At 56.6% G+C, this 22,140-nt stretch overlaps 2 protein-coding genes across 4 annotated transcripts; both read right to left on the reverse strand.

The window, feature by feature from the left end:
- Positions 1 to 978: 978 nt before the first annotated feature.
- TMEM11 (transmembrane protein 11) lies at positions 979 to 9,440 on the reverse strand. Of its 3 annotated transcripts, none has more exons than XM_035563536.2 (2): positions 9,298 to 9,440; positions 979 to 1,886 (listed from the first exon to the last, which is right to left on the reverse strand). In XM_035563536.2, exons 1-2 carry the CDS (start codon positions 9,363 to 9,365, stop codon positions 1,370 to 1,372), a joined length of 585 nt encoding a protein of 194 aa, XP_035419429.1. In that variant the 5' UTR covers positions 9,366 to 9,440; the 3' UTR covers positions 979 to 1,369. The 3 variants fall into 3 exon arrangements, with proteins under 3 accessions (XP_035419429.1, XP_035419428.1, XP_035419431.1); XM_035563535.1 differs by lacking the exon at positions 9,298 to 9,440 and adding an exon at positions 6,207 to 6,480; XM_035563538.1 differs by lacking the exon at positions 9,298 to 9,440 and adding an exon at positions 2,123 to 2,607.
- Positions 9,441 to 11,732: 2,292 nt separating this feature from the next.
- NATD1 (N-acetyltransferase domain containing 1) lies at positions 11,733 to 20,153 on the reverse strand. Its single transcript, XM_035563534.2, has 3 exons — positions 19,888 to 20,153; positions 15,764 to 15,882; positions 11,733 to 14,907 (listed from the first exon to the last, which is right to left on the reverse strand). Exons 1-3 carry the CDS (start codon positions 19,982 to 19,984, stop codon positions 14,791 to 14,793), a joined length of 333 nt encoding a protein of 110 aa, XP_035419427.1. The 5' UTR covers positions 19,985 to 20,153; the 3' UTR covers positions 11,733 to 14,790.
- Between the last annotated feature and the right edge of the window lie 1,987 nt (positions 20,154 to 22,140).

Consider the following 22,140-nt stretch of genomic DNA (forward strand, 5'->3'; position numbering starts at 1 on the left):
CCTGAGACTGCCTCCCAAGGTCAGCGCTTCAGCTGCGGAGGCCAGGCTGCAGCTGCCACTTACAGGCGAGCAGCACACCTGTACGCAGGCAGGTTTTATTGCAGGGCTTCGCTGTTGTATTCAGATCATGACCCTTGAAGCTGCGCCAAGCTGGCCTTCTAAGTGTAAGCCACACCTATTTTCCATCTGGTAGGAAGAGATTATAGAAAGCAAGCCCCGTCTTTGAAAATTAACTGGCAGATCTTGCAAAACAGTAAATACTTTCCCTTCGAAGAACAAGATTTTGACAGCTTTGAGCTAAGAGTTGAATTCACGCAGAAGATCGAATTCTAGAATTTCGGACAGCACAGCTAAAAGACACAACCACCTGGACGCCTGGCAGCAGCAGGCGGCTCCAGAAGTCTGTGTTCCAAGTGGACTCGCACGGTAAGAGCACAGCTGTCCAAGTGCCAGTGGAAGTAAAAGAGGCAAAAGGTAAGAGACTCGGCTCCCACCTTGGCAGTCCTCAGCTGTATGTGCTCCAACACATTTCAAGAGATGTATCCGCACCCTGAAGAACTTGGGCAGTAATTGAGCAGTGTGTTTTGAGCTGGAAACAGTGTTACCTCCCTTGTGCAAAGAAGTAATAGCTGGAAGATGGCAGGGCAGCAGAGGATTTGGACGCTGCCAGCCCCCAGCATCAATATTTGTGCGGTTACCAAAACAGACGGAAATACTGGGGTAGCTGGTACGCCCTCTTCCAAGAGGCACAACTAGTCAAGCAAGAGGAAAAGCAACACTACAGCCCTTCCTCCAGCAGACAGCTGTGAGGTAACGTGGATGCTGCTGCCACGTGCAACAGACAAGAGGAGTACCAGGAGTACCAGTATGCCAGCACGCATACATCATTGTCAGCACGGGAGACCTCACAGCGAAGCTTCCAGCCCCTGGAAGCACACTGTAAAAGGGAGCTACGTTAACAGTAACGAGAGCGCAAAATCATTTGAAATTCTCATCCTTTAATGGTCAATGATAACTTCCGGCTGGTTCTGTGTAATACAATTAAACAATATACTTAAATGTTTCAAAAAAAAAAAAAGAAGCTCTCACACCCCCCTCTTTCCATAGCTTTCTCTCATCAGCACTCCACTGCTGGATTGGACTCCCATGGCCTAACGTACATCTCTCATTTCACCACACATCCAAATTCTTAAGTGTATCGAAGAACTGAAAAACCTTGGTGCACCAGTGATGTGTTATTTTAAAAATAACAGCTCTATTAAACCACCTCCTTCCCAGTCTCCACTGCTTCTCAAAGAGGAAAAACAAAATGTTACTGTGGGAGTCTTAATACGCTTGTCTTTGCAGGTTTCTCTCTTCCCTGCTGAAGTCATACAGCATAGAGTTCGTAGATCTTCTTTACACAGTACACCAGGGCAGCGAGTGCTATCGTGTTATGCAGTCTCTTTCTGTGCAGGTCGTCCTTCCTCACCAGCACCACCGGAGTGGAAGAGGTGAGCGTATGCAGGGGCAGGCGGGAAAGTTTATAGGCATCGTACTCTACTTGGTACTTGCAACAGGGATCAAATTGCCAAGAGATACCATAAAGGGTGCAGCAAGCCATGCTCAGCACACCAGCAGGCAAGGAGATGTAGTGAGAATAATCTACTGGAAGCGCCAGCGGGGTGAAGAGACAGGTGGTGCCCGCTAACACGGCGGTCTTGTGCAGGCAGTTCCCCACAGTGATCCAGCGGGCCGTCTCGTCCCCGATGCGAGTGGGCTCTATCACTATGTATTTGTACTGCGCTTCCAGGGCCTGCTCCAGCTCATACTCAAACTGGTCCTGAGCGTTCTCCCCGTTGTAGATCTCATGCACGATGTAGCAGTCCGTGGAGGACAAGGTGACCCTGTTAACAGGAAACACAGGATTAAAACTACGGAGCTAAAAGACGGACTTTTCACCCACCCGGTTGCAAGAGCTTGAGGGAAAAACGCCTGAAGTCAGGGCAGCCCCTCAAGGTCAGCCAGGCACTGCCTCTGCTCAACAACGAGCAGCTTTTTCGAGTCGAGATAATTTCGCTCAGCTAATTATGCTTTTTATACACGAAGTCATCCCAAATTGAGGCAATTTACTTTTCCTTACATTTTCCTAACTCGGAGGAACTACGAACATTTGGAGAAACCGGGATCTTGACAGCAATCCTGAAACAGCTCCTCGCCCTGACACCTCAGCAGTTTTTCTGGAGATGCTGGAAATACCGCACCTTAGTGACCACGCTGGATCAACGAACGAACCGCACGGCCTCGAGGAGCTTTCCCAAGAAATTAAGACTAGCAACTCATTTATCAAGAGGGCGAGCTGCACTGGAAGATTTTGAGAGGCAGCATCTTCATTTGAAGACGATGGCTTTCTCCCCACAACAACCACCTCCTTGTCACCAGCACAGCTTGTTTAGTCCTTCACAGCAAGTCCAGCCCGCAGACACAAGAACGGCTGAGAAACGTGGCTGGAAGTGAAGGTGAAGAGGGCAGCGGAGCAGTCACTGTTACAGAATGATTGATTCCCCTCTGATGAAACAGGAAGCAGCAAGCAAGCAAAGATTTATTTTTTTTCCACCAAGGTAAGTTTTAACAAAGAAGAAAGATGCTTGCTTTACCTCGGAACAGGCTCCCTGCTGACAGCGGGCTCGCAAGGCTCATACATCCCCCCTCTATTTGAGTACCAGCTCTTTGCTACCTAAAGAATCGCGTCAGTTCCTTCCTTCCACCTTCTTCGTGCACATCACCTTAGCCGCAGCTAGGTTAATGCAACAGACGGCGAAGAAATAAGATTATGCCTGTTTACCTGCACTGAGAAAGGGTAAAAACGGATCCACTGGAGCAAAGCAAAATCCTCCCTTCTAAGGGGAGGAAATAACTATTTGACATACTTGTGTTTAAGCAGAACAAAACGGAGCACGTGGCCTCTCAAGGATAAAAATATCTAGCAGATTCCTTTAGCAGAAGAACAAACTGCGCACATATTTGACCTAATCACGGCAGACAAAACAACCTCATCCCAACAGTGTTTAGACCGTGCTGATATTGGGAGGCAAGAGGCTGCTGAAACGGAGAATGCATCTAGCACTTTCCGCTCCATCAGTACAACGGCACTTGTGTGCACGCGCTGGAAAACAAAGGAGAGAAAACACACATTTGCAAGCTGCCGCGTTACCAGCCGTTACCCTGAACGGGCAGCTCTGCTCGTGCTGCAGAGGGGATCGTGCGGTGACCGTCTGTAATCAAGAATATTGTTAAGTGACAAGCTGTTGCCAGAAGTAGCTGCTGTTGCGAACAGCGGCAAACACGTCAAACAGCAGGAAATAGGACGCAGCAGCTTCTCCCAAAGCAGGACAATAAGCGGTTTCCATAAGGCTCTGGCTGGTACTTAGAAAAACTACAAGGAAAACTCCACTTAAAGCTAGTTACTGGTTCTCCGCGGTGCACTTCTCCCTTGGCCTGTTCACAGGTAGAAGGGGAAACAAAAATCCACCTGAATGCTGCGTACGCCAGGGGCTTCTTTAAGGCCATCATCTTGTCCAACGCCATTTGGAACATCACCTACAAGTCTTCATCTGATTTTTAAGGCAACCCTTTCGAGAGAAGGCTGGATTCTGTAGACGATTAACTCCTTCAGCACAGGACGTGGCAAGCTCTGCTGTTCTGTAGTGAAGCGGCAAGTATTTAAAGAAAGAGATTAAAGGACAGCACCTATACAGAAGGTTAATGGCACACTACGTCCCTAACATAGCTAAGCATCAGCTAGCTTTAAGAGTTTCTGTGAGGCAGGATTAGTTAACCAGGACTGCACCAGTATGTTAAAGCACACAGCTGGTAAAGGTTTCTGCCAAGGATTTTTTCCTGACCAGAACCATTCCCAGCGCAGCTTCAGCCCAATGAAAAATCCCAGTTTGATTTCAGAAGATACCCTGAGACTCGCATAAAAAATAACACCAGTGACTACGTGAGACCACTCGGAAACGTGTAAGGACTTCAGGGAAGAGCTATGGCCGAGAGGCGTTGTTAAGCTGGAGGCTGAGCCATCACTAACACAGCCCTCCAGATAAAACGGGGTATTTCCCGCGACAGAGCACCTCCAGCTTTCTGTAACACCTAGGGACATGCAGCAAGTCTCTGCAAAACAGAAGCAGTTTCCAAATTTTAGCAGTCTGCCCTCCAAACCATGCTGTTTTTCCAAATTAGGCCCTTAATATGGGGCTAAATCTGTCACGGAGCTGCAGTTGCAGCAGGCTGATTGGACAACCCCAGTAACAAAGGACAAAGGATGAAAAAGTAGTTGCCCAAACAATAGGGCACACGAAGAGTCAGCAACGCAAGCAGAGCGCCTCCACTGCTCTAGCAGAAGCAGTACGATTTCACTGCATATTTTTGTCCATACAAGAACCGGCTACCTCTGGAGGAAGGAAAGCTGAGAACCCGATGCAGCCGAGGCGCACGGGCTGAGCAGGGCCCCGAGAAGCTTTGAGACCTTGCTGGCGTGCAGAGCAGGACCAGGGACCTCAAACCACAGCGGCAGCCTCTCCTGACGCAGCCTTTCCATTGAGCGCAGCAGCTGCCCACAAACAAATCCGAGCAAAGCCAGTGGATTTGCTCAGACACTGGAGGCTACAGAATTTGCCTTTTGGTGCTTGTCATGCCACCCTCCAAAGCAATGACAAAAATGCAGAACTACGCCTTCAATTACGAACTGGGGCCCACCAGTTGTGAAGTGCTGCTCGTTTTATGTAACTCCGTTTTACTTAAAAGACTGGTAAATAACCAGCGTGCGAGAGGATCTAGTTCCAGAAGTCATAAAATGGTGCCACACGTTCCGAAGCCCAACATGCTGTTTACCAGACTGACCAGAAAAGCAGTCGATGATTTTATTCGATCAAATGCTTTTCCAGGACCTGCCTCCCCATCTCAAAAAATAAGAAGAAGAAAAAAGGCTAAGTTGTACAAGAGCTCTGTAAGAACAGTTCTAGACCTTATATCCAAACAGTTTACTCTATTGTATTGCTTTATACGTTCTGTTCTTGAGAAATTTTAAGAGCCTTATTCCTGGTGCCAACTGTACACATACACGGGGAAAGGTGACGGTACCCTGAAGGATTCGGCGCAGCGAGGTGAACCTTATTTAAAATCACTGACGTAAAATCGTGGTGTTACCAGAGTTAGCAATAAGGAATCGGTTGTTAACAGAGCTGCTACCAGCAGGAGGGACCGAAGTGTCTCAGCTATAGGGCAAGCTTCAGATTCCACTGGATTATCTTCCTAACATGGGAAGCTCAGAGAGCGCCCGCGGCGGGGTTCTGCAGCTGGCTGAGCAGCAGCAACTCCAGCAGCGCCCCCCCTCCGGGCAGCTCCGTTTCGCTGCCTCCTGAGAAGAGCGGCCTGTCTGCTAAACGCAAGTTTCAGTTGGAGAGTCTCTAAGCATGAAGACACAAACACCCAGCTAAGGAGGAGGCACTCCTGCCACTCGCTGCGCCAGGACCTGAAGTTCTGCCAGGTGCCAGCTGGCAAGGAGAGGACCAAGTGAACAGCGCTAAAAACAGGGCACACGGCAGCGGCCTGGCAGAAATCCCCGCATCCTCCTACCCCTGGGCGTTCGGAGGGCAGAAAAACCGAGCCTCGGGAGCGTGCTGCTGCTCTCCACCTAGTGGTGCCCCTCAATCCGCCCGGAACACTTTTGGCTAGGGTTTCGAGGCCGCCAACCACCTCAGTTCTGCAGAGCGTCCGGGGTCAGGCCCGGAAACAATCTCGATCTCCACGCAAAGTATTTTGTGTTTTTTTCAAAGGATGGTCCTGACAACAGCGTTGCTCACTGCACCAAACATACACTGGGATGAGCTATAAATGAAGGCAAACCAGTCCGATTAGTACTTAAAAAAAATAAGCGGGGAGAGGCTTGCAGTTGTATGATAATGCCTGTCACAAGCAGCACACAGAAAACCCAGCGCAGCGATGCCTTGGAGGGCCTTAACGCTGGCTGTGTGGGTTATCTGCAGAAAAAGCACCCTACAGATGGCCAAAGCACGGCCTCTGGGGTCATTATTAGCATCCCAACCACGCCTGAGTAAGTCAAAACAGTTGAGGCAAGTCAAATTCAAATGCTACCACGCTCAACTTCCCTCCACCCACCTAAATCCTTCTTCGAAGGTCAGGGTTAAAAATGAGACGTGGTCTACCTGCGAGGTAGGGTGTTTCCTCTGAGAATCCAAATCACGTCTGACCAGCGCCTTTTTCTACTCAGGACAGCTCCGGAATACGGCATACAGAAAGTGCCAACATGTCCAAGCTGAAACACCCGAACAGCTGCCCCTCTACCAAACCTCTGCAGGATCTACTGGTGCCAGGCCCACGGCTTCGGGAAGGCCGTTTTAACAGGCCGCCCATGGCTGCACTGAAGTTGAGGAAGAACAGGAAAAGCACAGCAGTAAAGCAAGACTTCCACTCAAAAGACGTGCCTTAAATACAAACAGGAGAGAAAACAGGGGAACACAGGTGAGATCCTCAAGCAGCCTTGGCGAGGGAAGGCAATCAGAAGGAAAACCTCACCCAGCCATACCGAAAAAACCCTCCAGCCACCAGAGCAAACAAGAAACACCGATTTTAGGTCAACTAATGATTAGCTAGGCTAATGGAAACGGGTCAATCATTGCTGTAAGCAAACAGAGTACCAGCAATCCGAGCAGTGCAGGTAGCGAGAGGAGAGACCTCTTTAAGGGTGCGGAGAAGCCAATGCAAGGAGCAGCGATGGCGCGAGAGCTCTTCTTTCTGCAGTTTGTTAGAACATCTCCCCGGGGAACAAACGGCATTCTGTCTTCTGTTCTGGCGGTCATCGTGCTGAATTTCATACAGAAACCCCAAGCACAATTCAGTGTCTGTTCTGTGTTAGAAGCTGTTTTGGTCTACAGATTAACAATTCCCTTTAGACAGTCTCCATTAAAGAGTCTATCCAGAACGCAGAAAAACAAATATTTAGTTGCTTCTCTTCTTTTTTTTAAAAAAGAAAACTTTATTTTTTTTTCCACCACCAGAGAGCCAGCTGGAGTTCACAGCCAGTATCCTTTGAAATTAATGTCCTTACATTTCAGTCCTGTTGAGGAAAGCAGTTTTTGACCAACTGCAGACTTCCTTGCATCAATGAAGTCATTTATGAAGGGAGAGAGTCTCCACAGACAGTCACTGGGCCTTTTTTTTTTTTCTTTTATTAAAGAGAAAGCTGGTCAAGTCTAATACCAGACAGTATTTTATTCACTACCAAATCTCGACACCACCTCCCAACACACTGATGGCTTTCTAGCCTAGCTGGCTGACGACTCTAAAAATACCTTGAAGCAGCTCGTTTCTGAGGAAAGCTGGATTAGCACATTCGGTTCAAAGGAACGCGTCTTTGGGCAGGAATCCTGCCCAACGTAGGAAAATTGTGCTCATTTTATAGAAAAAAAAAATCCCTACGTCACCAGCTGATGACATCAGGCCTGTCAGCCCCACCGTTCCCACAACTTGCACTGCCAGCAGCCAGACGAGCCCGGTAGGTGCGATTTACAATTAGCCCCTGATCAAGAGGCCCAGTCACGCGCATCTCCGGGTCTGAAGCTGCGAGGAAGGGGCGCTGCCTCGCTGACTTCACCCGGCCCCGGGCAACAGCGGGATCAGCACGGGGTGACACCTAACAGAACCGCCGTCTCCTGATAAGGGTTGTGAAACGCCGCTCGGTGGTGTAACAGTCACGCAGATCATCTGTTGCCCTGCTGTGGCACTTCTGTGCTTTCTTACGCTTCGCTACGTGCTTCTCGTCGTAAAAAGGAGAATAATGCACGCTGAACGTTCACAAAGTAGCTCATGTTTATGAACAAGTGGTTTTGATCATAAGATCAAGAGTAATCAGAGCTTAAAAATCCCCACAAACTACAATTACATTCTACAATTAGATTACCGTATAGCTCGCGGATTAACTTAACAGGTAACAACTCACTTTTAAGTCTGCATCAATTTTCATCCAGGTAGAATAATTATCACTGAAGGCGAGTGCTCTTTTCCATATTTTTTTCTTCACTTCTCCTGAGAGTGCAGCGCTACAACGTGAGAACTCCTCGCCTCGTGGTTTAGCACTGGGGCAGGTGCCAGCAGTGGGTGCAGTTTTACCACTATGCCACCGAGCTCTGTGGCATTCCGAGCTGTTTATACAAACTACGCTGATGTAGTGATTCCATCAGCTCTTCCAATTCAGTTGCTGCTAGATCCCCTCAGCACAGGCAGCATTTCTGCGTTTCACATCAGCGCTAGAACGTTAAGGGCTACCTGTGACTCCCCACGGCTACGTAGACTCAGCACCACCAAATACAGTCCTCTTGAATTACAGCAAGGGAGCAAAACGAGGCAAAACCCCCAACAACAACAACAAAATGATCAAAGGGATATCACGGTCTCTAAATAAGGCGGCAGGACAAAAGAAAACGTCTCCTCACAATGAAAACGCAGCTGCTCACAGCAGCTGCTGGTTACATCAGTCAGCCCTAGGGCGAAACGGGGAAAAAACGCCAACGTAAGGAAACACGGGATTTAGCCAGACGTTTTAAGCAGGTAAAGAACCACGCGCACGGGCTTCAGAACAGCTCAGCACGGTTTCCTCCCGTCCCCCTTTCTCCCGTCTTCAACGCTAAGATCTCAGCTCTTCCACAGATATTCCCCGGGCAGTCCCAGCCTGTCCTTGCAGCCCCCGGGTGCTGCGGGAGCCAAAAAAAAAAAAAAAAAAAAAAACAAAAAACCGAGCCGCCGACCCCACGGAGCTCGACACCGCACCCCAGGCGGCCACCCCCGGCAGGAGGTCACCCTGGAGGAGCCGCCGGTGCCCTCCCCGCCTTTAAAAATAGCCTCGCCAGGAGCCTCCCGGGGGCCGGCCGGCCCTGCCCGGCCCTGCCTCCTCCTCCCCGACCCCCGGCACCGCGCTGCCCACGCGGGAACAGCCGCGGCCGCCGCCGTCCCTTAACGGGCCCGCTCCTCGAGGCCTCCCCTGGCCCTCCCCGAGCCTCGGGGCCTCCCCTTGAATGCCCGGTGCCGACACCCGGGGCACCAAACCGCCCCCCGCTCCGGGCTCCCCTCAGCGGGGCCGCGGCCCCCCGCCGGCCCGGCCCCGCTCCCCTCAGCGCGGCCCCCGCCCTTGCCGCGGGGTCGCGGGGAGCCCCGAGGGCCGCAGCCCGCTCCCCGCCGCCTCCTCGCCCCCCCCGAGGAGCCCCGGCCGCCCCCCGAGCCCCTGCCCGGCCCCGGCCTCACCTCTCCCGGCCGCCGCCGCCGCTGTTGGAGCCGCCGGGGCCGCCGCGCCTCCTTCCCCACGCCGCCATCTTGGAGACACTCGGCTGGCAAATGTCTCCGCCAAAGGGCCGCGGGCCCGCCGCGCTGCCCGACGGGAAATGTAGTGCGCGGGGCTGGGGCCGGAACCACTCAGCGAGCGCGGGGGTCAGGGGGCCGAGGACTACGAGTCCCACCGCGCCTCGCGGCACAGAGAGGCAGCCGCGGGAGGATTCTGGGATTTGTAGTCCACTCAGCAGGAGTAGGGGCCCGGCCTGCCCCGCGGCCCCGCCATGAGGGCGGCGGCGGGTGCAGGGGTGGGAAGGGGGGAGGGGGTGGTGTGTGCCCCGTGCTGCTCGTGGGGGAGAGGGAAGGGCCAGGGGAGCCGTGCTAACCCTCAGCAGAACTCCCTAGGGAAGGGATGGGGTTTTGGGGGCAAATGGAGCCCGTTTGTGCCATGCTGGGCACTGCTGACGTGTCCCCTCTGAGGCGGGGTGGCAGTTCGTAGCCAAACACCTCAGTGGAAAATGGAACACATCCGTTGGTCACACACATTTGTTGGGCACCCCACACACTTGCCCTCAGCCTGAGGTCTGCCCAAGCAGAGCTGGGACCAGGCACACAGCACAGCCACGACATAGTCCCAAAGCCTCCCCCAGGACGCCCTGGAGCTTTCCCAGCCCTGTGTCTCCTGCCAGGAGCGGAGCCTTTTCCTAGGAAACCCGTCCTCCCTCAGTCCTGCCTCGGTCCTCCTTCAGTCCTCCCTCAGCAAACCGCAGTTCCTCTGCTCCGCAGCCTGCCCTGGCCCACAGGGATGCCCTCCTCCAGCCCCTGTTCCCCCGGCAGCCCCAGCCCTGCGGGTTCCCCTCCCGTCCCCCACCATTTCCCATTCATTTCCAACACTCTCCTCTTGCTGCTTCTTCCCCGGGAGCTGCCAAGCCTCCGAGGAGAAGGGGAAGGGAGCACATCCGCGGGGATGTACGTCTGAAATGACTGACGGGGCATTTCAGAAGAATGGCGTTGTCTCTGCAACTCCCCTTCCTTGAAAATTCCTCTTTTTGACAGCATTATTTCCGAGTGAGGTAACGTAACTAAAGAGGACAGCCCCGTAGCTGCCTGCATCTCCCCAGGCACCGCGAGGCTGTGCTTGCAGGCTGCAGGGCTGTCCCGCACCTCGGCTTTCTCGGCCGTAATTTGGGGTTCTGCTCTGTCGGCGGAGATAAATAATGCATTTGCATGAGCGAGAGGTGCTTGGGAAAGGCTCCCAGCCTGGCAGAGCGTGCAGCCGGGCGGCAGCATTGCTGGGGCAGGCTGGAGCATTGGACTTTGTGGAATGTGGAATGTAAACAGAGCGTGTTACTAGCAACAGCCCAGCTCCGTGCTATAACCCAAATCCGCCGTGCTGTCTCTCGGGAGGAGCAAAACCCCAAACCCCTTGCCTGCTCAAGTTGCAGCCCGGGGGCCTTGTGTCGCTTGTCACACTGGGTCAAATCGTAACTGGAAATAAGCAGTGCCCCTTCTGCCCGCCACCACCCCTAGGGTTTTCAGCTACTGCAGTTCCAGCCTCGGCCTCCGAGGCTTGCGCCCATCTTCAGGAGGCGAGGTAAACACGCTGGCCGGGAGCCCGAGGGCGATTGCTCAGGCTGTGCTCCCTGCCTGCGGAGTGCTGGGCCCCGCAGGGAAGCGCCTGGTGTTCCTCTGAGTCACCTGCCCGCCCGCCTTGCTCCGCACGAGCACAGCAGGGAAGGACTCCACTAACCGGCTATTTAAATGTTTCATGCCTTAATGTTTTCAAACATCTTCAACAGATGAACACAAGCGTTTAGTGCCAGTTCGGGAGAGTCTGCGTTTGCAGGATTGCTCCCGAGGACTGTTTGGACTGGAATCTCGAGGCAGGACTGCTTTGTGTGAGCAGGGGAGGATCGGTTGTGATCCCCCTGGCCCCAAGCTCTATACAGTTATCGCAGTCAGGCAGCCTTAAGACCCGAAATAAAAGCCAAAAGCCTCAGCTCCTGCCTCCCTGATCATTTGTGGTGGGAGCAGGCAGTAGGAGGGTGGCTGCTGAGAACACCCATGTGCACTGCAGCGAGCCTCCCATCTGCCAGCTTCTGCCTCCTCTCCAAGACACAGACGTGCACAGCAGTTAATAGCCTAGAGAGTTGGAGTTGGATGTGTTAGAGGACTTGTTTTCTGGGGGAGATGAGAAAGAGATTTACGTCGAAAATGAATAATTGTCATCAGCGAGGCAGCAGCAATCAAGCTGGACACAGCCTGGAAAACAGAGCAGTCTGACGAGACCTGTGCAACAGGCTCTGCCGAGGTGACCCAGCCCAGCGGGGACAGAGCCAGGGATGCCTGCGGTCCCCCGGTCACCTCCTCCTGCCCCCTGCAAGCAGCGCGCAGCAAACCACTGCCGATCAGTTAAGCCACACTTTTTATTGTACTGTATTCCATGCAATATGTTCATGTTTTATAGTACGACAGAGGAGGGATAAAGATAAACATTAGACATAAACAAAAGCAGAAAGGTCGTTTGTAACAGGTCCTGAGAAGGAAAGGCACATCGTAACCACCGAATTCAACAGAACAGGAACCTCGGACAGAGGAAGACAACGCTGGGAAGCGGATGAGGGAGGGGGTGTTTCAAGTTGGGCGAGGTGGAAGCGGGTTTGACAGCGATTTGTATTTCCCCACCCGTGAAAGTCTATAGTTCAAACGGGCTCGGGGACCTCACTGTTCAACCAAACCACTTCCACGCTCCTGTCGCCGGAGAGAGTCCAGGATCCCAGCTCCTCCAGGCTCGGTCAGCACCAAGGGGCAGCGCAGGGAGCTCCCTCCCGCGGGGATGAGCCTCACGGGAGCGCAGGGGACGGCGGCGTCGCTGGTGACCGGTGGGTATTGCTATTCGCCGACCTCAAACGCCACGGGGCTGGGGCAGGAGGATGGGTACAGCAGTAAAACAGTTGGCACGGAAACCGGCACATCTCCGTCGGGTCGGACACCGGAGGGATTGTAGCACCTCGAAGGGACGCAGCAGCAAATCCACGTGCTGTGCCTGATTTAAGGCAGCGATTGCCACTCGGGATCCAGCACCAGGAAGCACGAGGGTCCTGCCGGAGCAGCACGAAGGGCTCCAGGGACGCTGAGCCCTGCCCGTGCATCCTCCAGCGATGGGGATCTTATGGGAACTGCCACACAGTGGGAACCAGCACAAACCCGAGGCCAAGGCTCGCAGCGCTGGGCTCGCGCTATTGCTCCTAGGAGGCACCCAGGCACAGATCTCTTTGAGCACCCAGCCCTGCTGCAACGCAGATGCAACGGTGGCTTGGCTTGGCTTGCAGGAGACGGCTCAGCTTCACTTTGGGACCCAGAGCAGGGATGGTTCTGTCATCGCTTGGCTATAACAGAGCCAGCCTTGCTCCTGTAACTAGATGTCAAAGTGTGTTTTTCATGTTAAAAAGCAAACGTTTAGCAGCCCAGATATCTTCTTGGGCTGCTTTTCTTTAGTTCCTTACCCATGACCCTTTCCCAGTCCCTCTAAGCCATCCTGAAGGCTGCAGCCGGGCTGAAATAGGCAGCAAGGGGGCAGAGACATGGGGCAAAGGTGGTGCTGCGCCTGGTGCCTTTCAGCACAGGCCCCTGCCAAGGTGGGTGGTAAAAAGGAGCAGGGGTCTCAGCACCACTGCAGGGACAAAGCTCGGGAGGTTTGACCCAAGCCAGCGTGCAGAGAGCTGCGTTACGTTGGCAGTGGGCAGCCTGCAAGCACAGGCAGGCGGCCAGGCTTCACCTCGAGCCGGTGGCCAGAACAGATCAAGACCTCCCTGGCTAACACCGGGCATGGGGTCTCCATCTCCAACCAACCCACCCAGGAGCAAAGGCTGCGGGAGCTTCTTCCTTTGCCTCCTCTGGCTCTGGGAGAGGGCTGAGCTGCTGCTTGGCCCGGGCTTCATTCAGTCCGTAGCACAGGTTGTAAACTTTAGTCCCTGCTGAGAGATAAGCTAGGTTTGGATCTGACCTCCAGGTGAAAGGCTCTTTATCTCCTGCTGCCTGGCTGCAGCCCCCAGCTGCTGGCCGAGCCACCATCGCCTGCCCCACTGCAGCCCAGCCCCGGGGCCTCACGAAATCCTGAGAGCTCGGGGTGAAAACCTCTGGGGTCTAGCTCAGGAAAGCCCAGACGAGGCAGGAGAGGCGGCAAGCAGGAGCCGAGCAGCGCCCTGCTGTCACGGCGTTACCTCTACGTCCGACTGCAACAATGCTGAGCCGTGCTACGGGGTCATCGCCCGCGGAGGTAACGGTGCACGGCGAGGGCATTCCACCCCAGCACGCTGCCAGCACCCCGGGCTTGGAGCTGCGAGGAGGCCGGTGAGCAGAGGGGCAATGCCCTGCACTGGGGCTGCTTTCCCAAGGCCGTAAGGAGAAGTGAACGGCATCCACGCGGAGCTGAGTGACATCAAGCCCTGGAGATGGGACCAGATCCCAGAGGCCTCACCCCCGTTGCTCTCAGGATGTGGCGTCGGCTCAGACCTTTGGGCCCGGGGCACAGACGGGTGCAGATCCGGAGACGAAGGAGATGCGGGGAGCCTCTCTCTTCAGCTGCAGGAAACCACCCCCGGGGTGCACTTCTGGGCAGGCCGTGTCCTCACCAGCAGGCAGCAGAGCCAGAACGACAGCCCGGGACCCTGCGGGACGCCGCGTGGGGCTGTGTCCAGAAGGTCAGGCAGGAGCTGGCACCCCCAGGAGCAGCGCCCACCACTCAGCCGTGTTTCTCCCTCCACACGCACACGCTGTACGTGCTCTATTGCAGGCTCTGCAGATGCAGCCCGCTCCCCACGCGGCTCCTCTCTCCCGGCTCAGAGGTCTCAGGGTCCCAGCATCTCCGCAGCTGGCGTGGCGAGGGCTCCCAGGCACCACCGCTGCCCACGCGGTCTCACCTGCGCCCCACGGGGCTTTGGGCAAGGCTCGGCGCTCGGCAGATGCTCCTGCTGCAGGACACGACCCTGCCACGGGGCTGGGGCTCCTCCAGCACCTCCCTCTGGTCCACGAGGCTTTAATCCACAGCATCTCCCCCAGCTGCAGGAGGAAAGGAGGCTGGGACCCCACAGCCCCCCCTAACCAACATCCCCCAGCAAGTTCACAGCTGTCGCCAAGCAGAGGAGAGAGGACGAGGTGCAGGCGGAGTCATCCCCTGCTCTTGTGATGGAGTTTGGGGGGAAAATCCTCCTCTTCCACCCTCTGGCTGGGGATGAAAAGCACCGGGGGGCACGCGTGCCCGGAGCGCAGGGGCCGCAGCCATGCTCACACGTGGGCAGGGAGGAGGAGGTTGTGCCCACGCTCGTGCACCACATGGACACGCTTTAAAAAAAAAAAAAAAAAAAAGGGAATTGTGAGTGCGGAAGGGGGTTTCCTGAGACTGCAGAGAAGCGAAGGCCGCGTTGAACAGTCAGGGACAGGCGTGCTGGTGGCGGGAGCTGTCCTGCCTTAAGGCTGCAAGTGTTCCAGGTACTGCGGCAGCGGGTTCTCCTTGACGTATTTCTGAATATACCAGCACGTCAGGTGAGCTTTCAGGTCCTCCTCCACCACAAAGTCCAGGGCTGCCTGCAACCAAGCGGAGAAGACGGAAGGTGGGTTACAGACAGCACCCCCAGCTCACTTTCCCCTGAAACCTCCCATGGCACAGACCTCTGTACCCCACCCTGCAGCAGGCAGCCTTCACATACCCCGTGTGCGAGGCAGGAGGAGAGAGAGGGCTGCGGGGAGCACGGCCATGCTGCTAGCAGCCCCTCAGCCCTCCCGGCACGGCTGCGAGCCCCCAAAGCAGGGCCCAAGGCAGGAAAAGGGCCCAGGAGGACCTTGAAAAGCTTTGAGGTGAGCTGCAGGGGTGGGTGGGTGGGGGGGGAAGATGTTGATCCAGCCCCCGAGCAAAAGCGGGGTGGGAGCGAGGGCTGTTGGCAGGGAGGAGGAAAGGGCCGAGGCTGGGCAGCGGCCGGACGCGCTGGAACTCAGCCAGCCCCTCTCGCGGCCAGGAACAGGAACGCCTGACCACCCGTTTCCATCCAGCCTGCCAGGGCACAGCGAAGGGAAGGCAGAGCTGCAACACCGAGCACGCGGAGGAGCTGCAGCCCCTCGCCCCGACACCGCTGCTGTGCCGAGGTGTCCCAGCGCACCCCAAAAAAAGAGGTGCCTGGAGCTGGGGGGCTCCTCTTGCGAGGAGCTAAGCTAGAGAGATGGGAGAGTGCCCGCTGCAGCATCCCTCCCCCAAAACATCCTCCTGCAGCGCAGCATCCTCCCACGTCCCCATCCCTGCTCTCGGCTGCACCGGGGCTGGCTTTAACACGTCCCTTCTGGGGGTTTGGCCACCCCAAAACGTGCTCCTTTTCCTCTGGGACCTCGCTTTGCCTCCATCTGCTGTCGGATAGCGACGGCAAATCCCCAGGGATGGCAGTGGCCGTACCTTGGCGAGGTGCTTGGCTATTCCTCTCCCTCGATAGGCATCCGGGACCTCCGTGTGCTGCAAGTCCACGATCCGCTTCCCCACGTACTCGTAGAGCAGCACCGCCCTGTCGTGGCAACCTGCGGGGCACGAGAGAGCGGTGAGGTTTGGGATGTCCCGGGGGGACGGTGCTGCTCCCCGTGCCTAAGCTGGGGCAGTTCAGGCTTCCTGAGCCCCTGGACGAGGGGGTACAAACCAAGTGCTGACGCCAGCACAACGCATTTAGGGTAGGAAAGCAGCTGGCAGCGGAGGGGTGAGATGTGTTGACGGGGGAGCGAGCAAAAATAGGAAAGAACGGGAAAAGCTGACCCAGGTAACAGCCGGTTCCTTTCCCTCTGCAGGGTTTCGTCGTCATCTGTAAAATGGGACAAGAGTTCTTGGGACTTCGTGTTCGGGACCCTGCAAGGACAGGGGGACGACGCTGGGAGAGATGGATCCCACAAAGACAGGGGGAAGTGCACGCAGGCGTGCAAGGGCGTGCGCACATTCACACACACGCTTCTTGTTGCGACCCTCCGACGTTTCTCACACCGGTTCAGACACAGGAAGAAAGAAGTTTCACACACACATGTAAATCAGAGGAGAGCTAATAATACCCGCCCCGCTTCATCCACAGAACCCAAACTTCTGCCTTCAGCACAAAAGCAAACCGTTCGTTTCTGGAGGGTTTCTGTACCTAAAAGCAAGTTTCCAAAACGCAAGCTTCCAACCAAAGAGGCGAGCTCAACTAAAATAACGGAGGCTTTTCGTTTCCCCCGCAATGCTTGCTGGAGGGTGAAGGGCCACAAGTTCACCTGCCTTCACCGCGTGCCTTGGCTGAGCTCAATCCACTTGATTTTACTGCGTTTCAGCTGACGACTCCAGCCCAGTTCCTTTGGTCCCTGTATTTGAGAGGCACGAGGAGCTTTCAGGCAAAGGCTCCGTCCTCCTACACGGGCTGGAAATCTTGGCGTTCCCAGCCCGAGTTTATTCCTGCTGGTCTCTACCCGCTCCTTCTTGCGCCAGCATTGTCCTTGGGTGGACACAAATCCCTCCTCTCCCTGCCACCCCCGAGTACTTACAGACAGCAGCCCTGCCCCTCTCAGCTTTTAATTCAGCAAAAAGCTGAGCTCTTAAGCGCCTCTACAGCCCCAGACCCCTGTGACCAACCACACGGCCAACCCCACAGCCCTGCCGGGGACCCTTCCCTGCCTCCCCTCCATCTCGGGGCGGAGGGTTTGGGGTGAACCGCTGGGACGGGCAGGGTGGGAAGGGGCCGAAGGAGCAGGCACCTCTTCCCCGCTGGCCGGAGCGGTGCAGGTGCCATCCGACACCCCCGTTCCATAGCTGGAAATCCCAGGGAAGGAGGGGGAAGAGGCAGCGAGCCTGGCCCTAGCCCTGAACCAGGGAAGGGACGCAGCAGGCGCAGAGCAGGGGCCGGGAGAAGGCCGGCAGCTCGGCTCCCCCGCTGCCAAAGGCTGCCTGCGGGGCGATCACCGAGGACAAGACATCCTAAAGAACGCACACAGCCCCGGCCGGGATGGCTCCCCGGGTCGGCCTCGCTCACCCACGGAGCGACTGGCACGTCGCTGCCGGGAGGGGACACAGCAGACCGCAGCAGGCGGCGCCGAGCGGAGACAGCGCAGCCGTCCCCGACGGGCCCCGCTGCCGGAGCGCCGCGGGGGGGGCCCGGCAGCGCGGCAGTTTCCTGTTTAGGAGCTCTCTCGAGGTCCGCGGCATGGGAAAAGCGCGGTGCCATCTTGACACAGAGCTCCCTTCCACCCCGCGGCACGCGGCAGGGACGGGAGCACCCCGGCACGACCTGCTCCGGGTTTCCTGAACGAGCCCGAGCCAAGCAAAGCTTCCAGCAGCCGGATCCTGCCCGAAGCCCGGCAGCTGGGGAAGGGACGGGAGGTTTGGGAAGCACGGCTCGCTGAGCCCACGTGCCGAACGATGGGGACCGTGCGCGTGAAGCCCGGGCATCCCGGAGGAGACAGAGCCGCTCGGCAGAGAGCGCGGTGTTTGTCTGAGGGATGCCCAGAAATCAAAGAGGGCTCTGCTGAAAGCGCTGCGCCCCTGCCCCAAGCGGCTGCACCAGCAGGCAGCCCGACCTGCGGCTACTTCGGGGCAGGAGTCTCTCGGGGTTTCTCGTTTTGCCCAGAAGTGCTGTCTAAACAAAGAAACAACCGAGAAAAACGACCGCCGCCTTTATCTGACAGAACCAGCCTATGATTCCCAAGGAAACGCGCCGCTTAGACCCACGATCCTCTCCAACAAAGAGGCTGCGTTGAGAGCGCTCCGGCTAGCTCGTGCTGTTAGTCACATCTGAACTGGTGACACATCCAGTCGGGCTCCTTTCTGCCCTCGTCTCCGAGGGGACAGCGAAGCCCGGTGAGGTCCGGTTACGATCTGCTTTTCTTTCCGCTCCTCAACGCTTCTGCGGTTGGGTTGCAAAGAAAGAGGGGAGCGTGTTAAGACGGGCCGGCTGACCGTCAGTTTTAGAAACCACGCGGAGCACCGAGGGCTCGGAGGAAGGGGATGACGGGGCTACGGAGAAAACGCCAAGGGCAACCCGTGTTTCTTGCGTACGAGCAGGGAATCCCGCCAGGAGGCTACATGAGGGCGCAGAGGGGAAGAGGAGGAGGCGATGCTGAAACGCGGCACCTTCCACAGCTACGTCACAGCTGCCGTGGCGTCTCGGGCCTGTTGTCACAGGGACTGCCTCGAGCACATCACCACAGCAAGATCCCAACCAGCACCTCCTGAAGTCGGGGCTGTGCTACCGCAGCCTCGGAGCCCGGCGGCGAGCTGTGGGTTCGCCCCAAGGGCTGTTGCTCACCCGCAGCTCACGGCACGGCAGGTGGCAAACGTGCCCTGGGAGGGCCTCGCGGGTCACAGGGAAGCCAAAATCCCAAATCCTACAGGGGCATCCGCTCAGCTCTGCCGATCCTCAGCCCGCCAGGAGCGGGGCTACACGGGGAACACGCCCTGAGCGCACGATCCCGCAGCAAGGGCTGCGTCCAGCCTCCTGCTGGGGTTCAGCAAACACCCGACGAGCACAGGACCATCACCTACCCTGCCTTCGGTCAGCCCAGGGCAGGAACACCTCCGCACCGGGGCTCCATGGCACTGCCCAGCACCAGATTCCCCCAAACAAGGGAAAAAAAAAAACCCAAAACCCATCCACGCACCTGGGGAAACCTGCGGAGGATCCTCAGCCCCCAAACCCTACCTGACCCGCGGGGGCGGCAGGGGGAGGTTTAACCCAACAAACCCCAACGAAGGGGTTCGGTTTCCCCTGTAACTTTTTTTTTTTTCCAGGCCCCTGTGAGCTCCTCGGGCAGCGACGCCACAGCTCTCGCGGTGCCGGCGCCCGGGGCCCTCGTTTGATCTCTGTCGCTTTGCGAGGAGCACTCGGGGAAATCGCCCTCTCCGCGCACGTCTCCTCCTTGCGTGCCCCGCCGCCGCCGAGCCTCCGGCCTGCGCTTTGTAATTAGCGGTTGAAATTAAAGAAGGGAAAGAAAAAAAAAAAAAAAAGGGAGAAAAGCCCCAAATAACCCCAGACAGCTCCTGTTGTTTTATCGAGAACGCCTCCCAGCGCGTGTAGGATTTCTGTGCTGTTTTTTCTATAAGTTCCTGCACTTTTTTTTTTTTTATTACTATTTTTTAGGTGTTTTTTTTTTTTTTTAAACCCAAACCCCTCAGAGCTCCTGCGGGCCAGCAAAGCCTTTTTAGGGTGCCAAGCCCATGGGACCAAAATCCCTGAACGTTTGGGATTATCCAAGGGAACGGTGCCTGGAGGAGCCTCAGCGTGCCGGAAAGGTGCACCAGCACCCCACCTGCGTGCCCCCCGCCCTATAACCAGCGGGGATTGGGGTGCCCACGCCACGGGGGGGGGGACACGGCACCCACGGGTGGGGGGACACCCACGGGTGGGGGGGGTGGGGGGCAGCTTTTAGGGTCGGGGGGGTTGGAGAAGGGCCCGGGGGCAGCACAGGGGGCACGGCGCGGGGGTGGGGGGGGGGGAAGCCGGGGGTCGGGGGGTGCCGGTGCCCGTCCCGGTGCCCGTCCCGGTGCCCGTCCCGGTGCCCGTGGCCGCCCCTTACCGTTGAGGCGCACGGTGAACTGCCGCCGCTTCCGATCGTGCTCCACCTGGATGGGGCAGCCCTGCTCCAGGAGGCCGAGAGGTGCCGAGTGGGCCATGGCCGGGGCGGGGGGGGGGGAACGCGTCGACGACAGGACGCGATAAGTCGCGACAGGACGCCCGGCACCGGGGCGCTCGGGGCCGGGCCGGGCCGGGCCGTGGCAGCAGCGCCGGGGCCGCCGCCGGCGCGCGGCCGCAGGAAGGCAGCCGGGCGCCACGTGCCCGCGCGGCAGCCAATGGGCGCGGCGCCGTTTTGTTTTGGTGCGGCCGCCCGGCGCTTAAAGGGGCAGCGGCACCGCACGGGCAGCCCCGGGGGGGGGGCTTGGGGGGGCCTGTGCTGGTCCCGTGCACGTCCTGTATTGGTCCTGTACTGGTCCTGTATTGGTCCTGCGCATGTCCCGTATAGGTCCTGTATAGGTCCTGTGCTGGTCCTGTATTGGTCCTGTACTGGTCCTGTGCTGGTCCTGTATAGGTCCTGTGCTGGTCCTGTATTGGTCCCGTACTGGTCCTATATTGGTGCTGTACAGGTCCTGTGCATGTCCCGTATTGGTCCTGTACTGGTCCTATATTGGTCCTGTATAGGTCCTGTGCTGGTCCTGTATTGGTCCTGTACTGATCCTGTACTGGTCCTGTACTGGTCCTGTGCATGTCCCATATTGGTCCTGTACTGGTCCTATATTGGTCCTGTATAGGTCCTGTGCTGGTCCTGTATTGGTCCTGTACTGGTCCTATATTGGTCCTGTACAGGTCCTGTGCATGTCCCATATTGGTCCTGTACTGGTCCTATATTGGTCCTGTACTGGTCCTGTGCATGTCCCATATTGGTCCTGTACTGGTCCCGTACTGGTCCTATATTGGTCCTGTACAGGTCCTGTGCATGTCCCGTATTGGTCCTGTGCTGGTCCTGTACTGGTCCTGTGCATGTCCCATATTGGTCCTGTACTGGTCCTATATTGGTCCTGTATTGGTCCTGTACTGATCCTGTACTGGTCCTGTACTGGTCCTGCGCATGTCCCATATTGGTCCTGTACTGGTCCTATATTGGTCCTGTATAGGTCCTGTACTGGTCCTGTGCATATCCCATATTGGTCCTGTGCTGGTCCTGTACTGGTCCTATATTGGTCCTGTATTGGTCCTGTACTGGTCCTCTATTGGTCCTGTATTGGTAATGTGCTGGTCCTGTATTGGTCCTGTACTGGTCCTATATTGGTCCTGTACTGGTCCTGTATTGGTCCTGTATCAGTCCTCTATTGATCCTGTACTGGTCCCGTGCACATCCTCTACTGGTCCTGTACAGATCCTAAACTGGTTCTATACTGGTCCTGTGCGTGTCCTGTACTGGTCCTGCACTGGTCCGGTGTTGGTTCTTTCCTGATTCTGTACTGTGCACGTCCTGTGCCAGTTCTGTCCTGATTCTGTGCTGGTCCTGTATTGGTCCTGTGCTGGTCTGTGTGCATTCCGTACTGGTTCTATACTGGTCCTGCGCGCATCCTGTACTGGTCCTGCACTGGTCCTGTGCTGGTTCTTTCCTGATTTTGTGCTGGTCCTGTTTTGGTCCTGTGTGTGTTTAAATACACAAAGTGTGAGTGTCAGGAGGACGGAGCCAGGCTCTTCTCGGTGACACCCAGTGACAGGACAAGGGACAATGGGGGCAAGCTGGAACACAGGAGGTTCTGCTTAAATGTGAGACGAAATTTCTTCACGGTGAGGTGACAGAGCATGGAACAGGCTGCCCAGGAGGGTGTGGGGGCTCCTTCTCTGCAGACATTCAAGGCCCGCCTGGACGCGTTCCTGTGTGACCTGATCGAGGTGTTCCTGCTCCGGCAGGGGGATCGGGCTGGATGATCTGTCAAGGTCCTTTCCAATCCCTCACATTCTGTCATTCCGTGTCCTGTGCTGGTCCTGTGCTGGCACACAGGGCTCTCTGGCCTGGTTTACTGGTGCCACGCTAGGACACAACCCTGCCGGCGTGGTGCTGCCCGGCTGTGAGGCCTGCTCCGTGGTAAATAGCAGAGCTGCTGTGCTGGTACTGGTGCTGGTGCTGGTACTGGTACTGGTACCGGTGCTGGTGCTGATTTTGGTACTGGTGCTGCTAATTGTCACCGGTGCTGCTACTTGTCACCGTCCAGCAGCAGCTGCCCTGCCCCTAAATGACGTCCTGCAGAGTCCGGCCTTTGCTGGTCACTTTGGCTCCTGCTCCCCAGGCTGGTGCCCG

Source organism: Cygnus atratus, chromosome 15 (genome assembly GCF_013377495.2).
Source record: "Cygnus atratus isolate AKBS03 ecotype Queensland, Australia chromosome 15, CAtr_DNAZoo_HiC_assembly, whole genome shotgun sequence".
Lineage (NCBI taxonomy): Eukaryota > Metazoa > Chordata > Aves > Anseriformes > Anatidae > Cygnus > Cygnus atratus.

Coding starts and splice junctions, on each gene's coding strand:
- TMEM11 (XM_035563535.1), bottom strand. CDS start 6,292: ATGCCGTATTCCGGAGCTGTCCTGAGTAGAAAAAGGCGCTGGTCAGAC. Junction 1,887..6,206: donor GGAAACACCCTACCTCGCAG/GTAGACCACGTC, acceptor TCCTGTTAACAG/GGTCACCTTGTCCTCCACGG.
- NATD1 (XM_035563534.2), bottom strand. CDS start 19,984: ATGGCCCACTCGGCACCTCTCGGCCTCCTGGAGCAGGGCTGCCCCATC. Junction 15,883..19,887: donor GTTCACCGTGCGCCTCAACG/GTAAGGGGCGGC, acceptor CGTGCCCCGCAG/GTTGCCACGACAGGGCGGTG. Junction 14,908..15,763: donor TAGCCAAGCACCTCGCCAAG/GTACGGCCACTG, acceptor GCTTGGTTGCAG/GCAGCCCTGGACTTTGTGGT.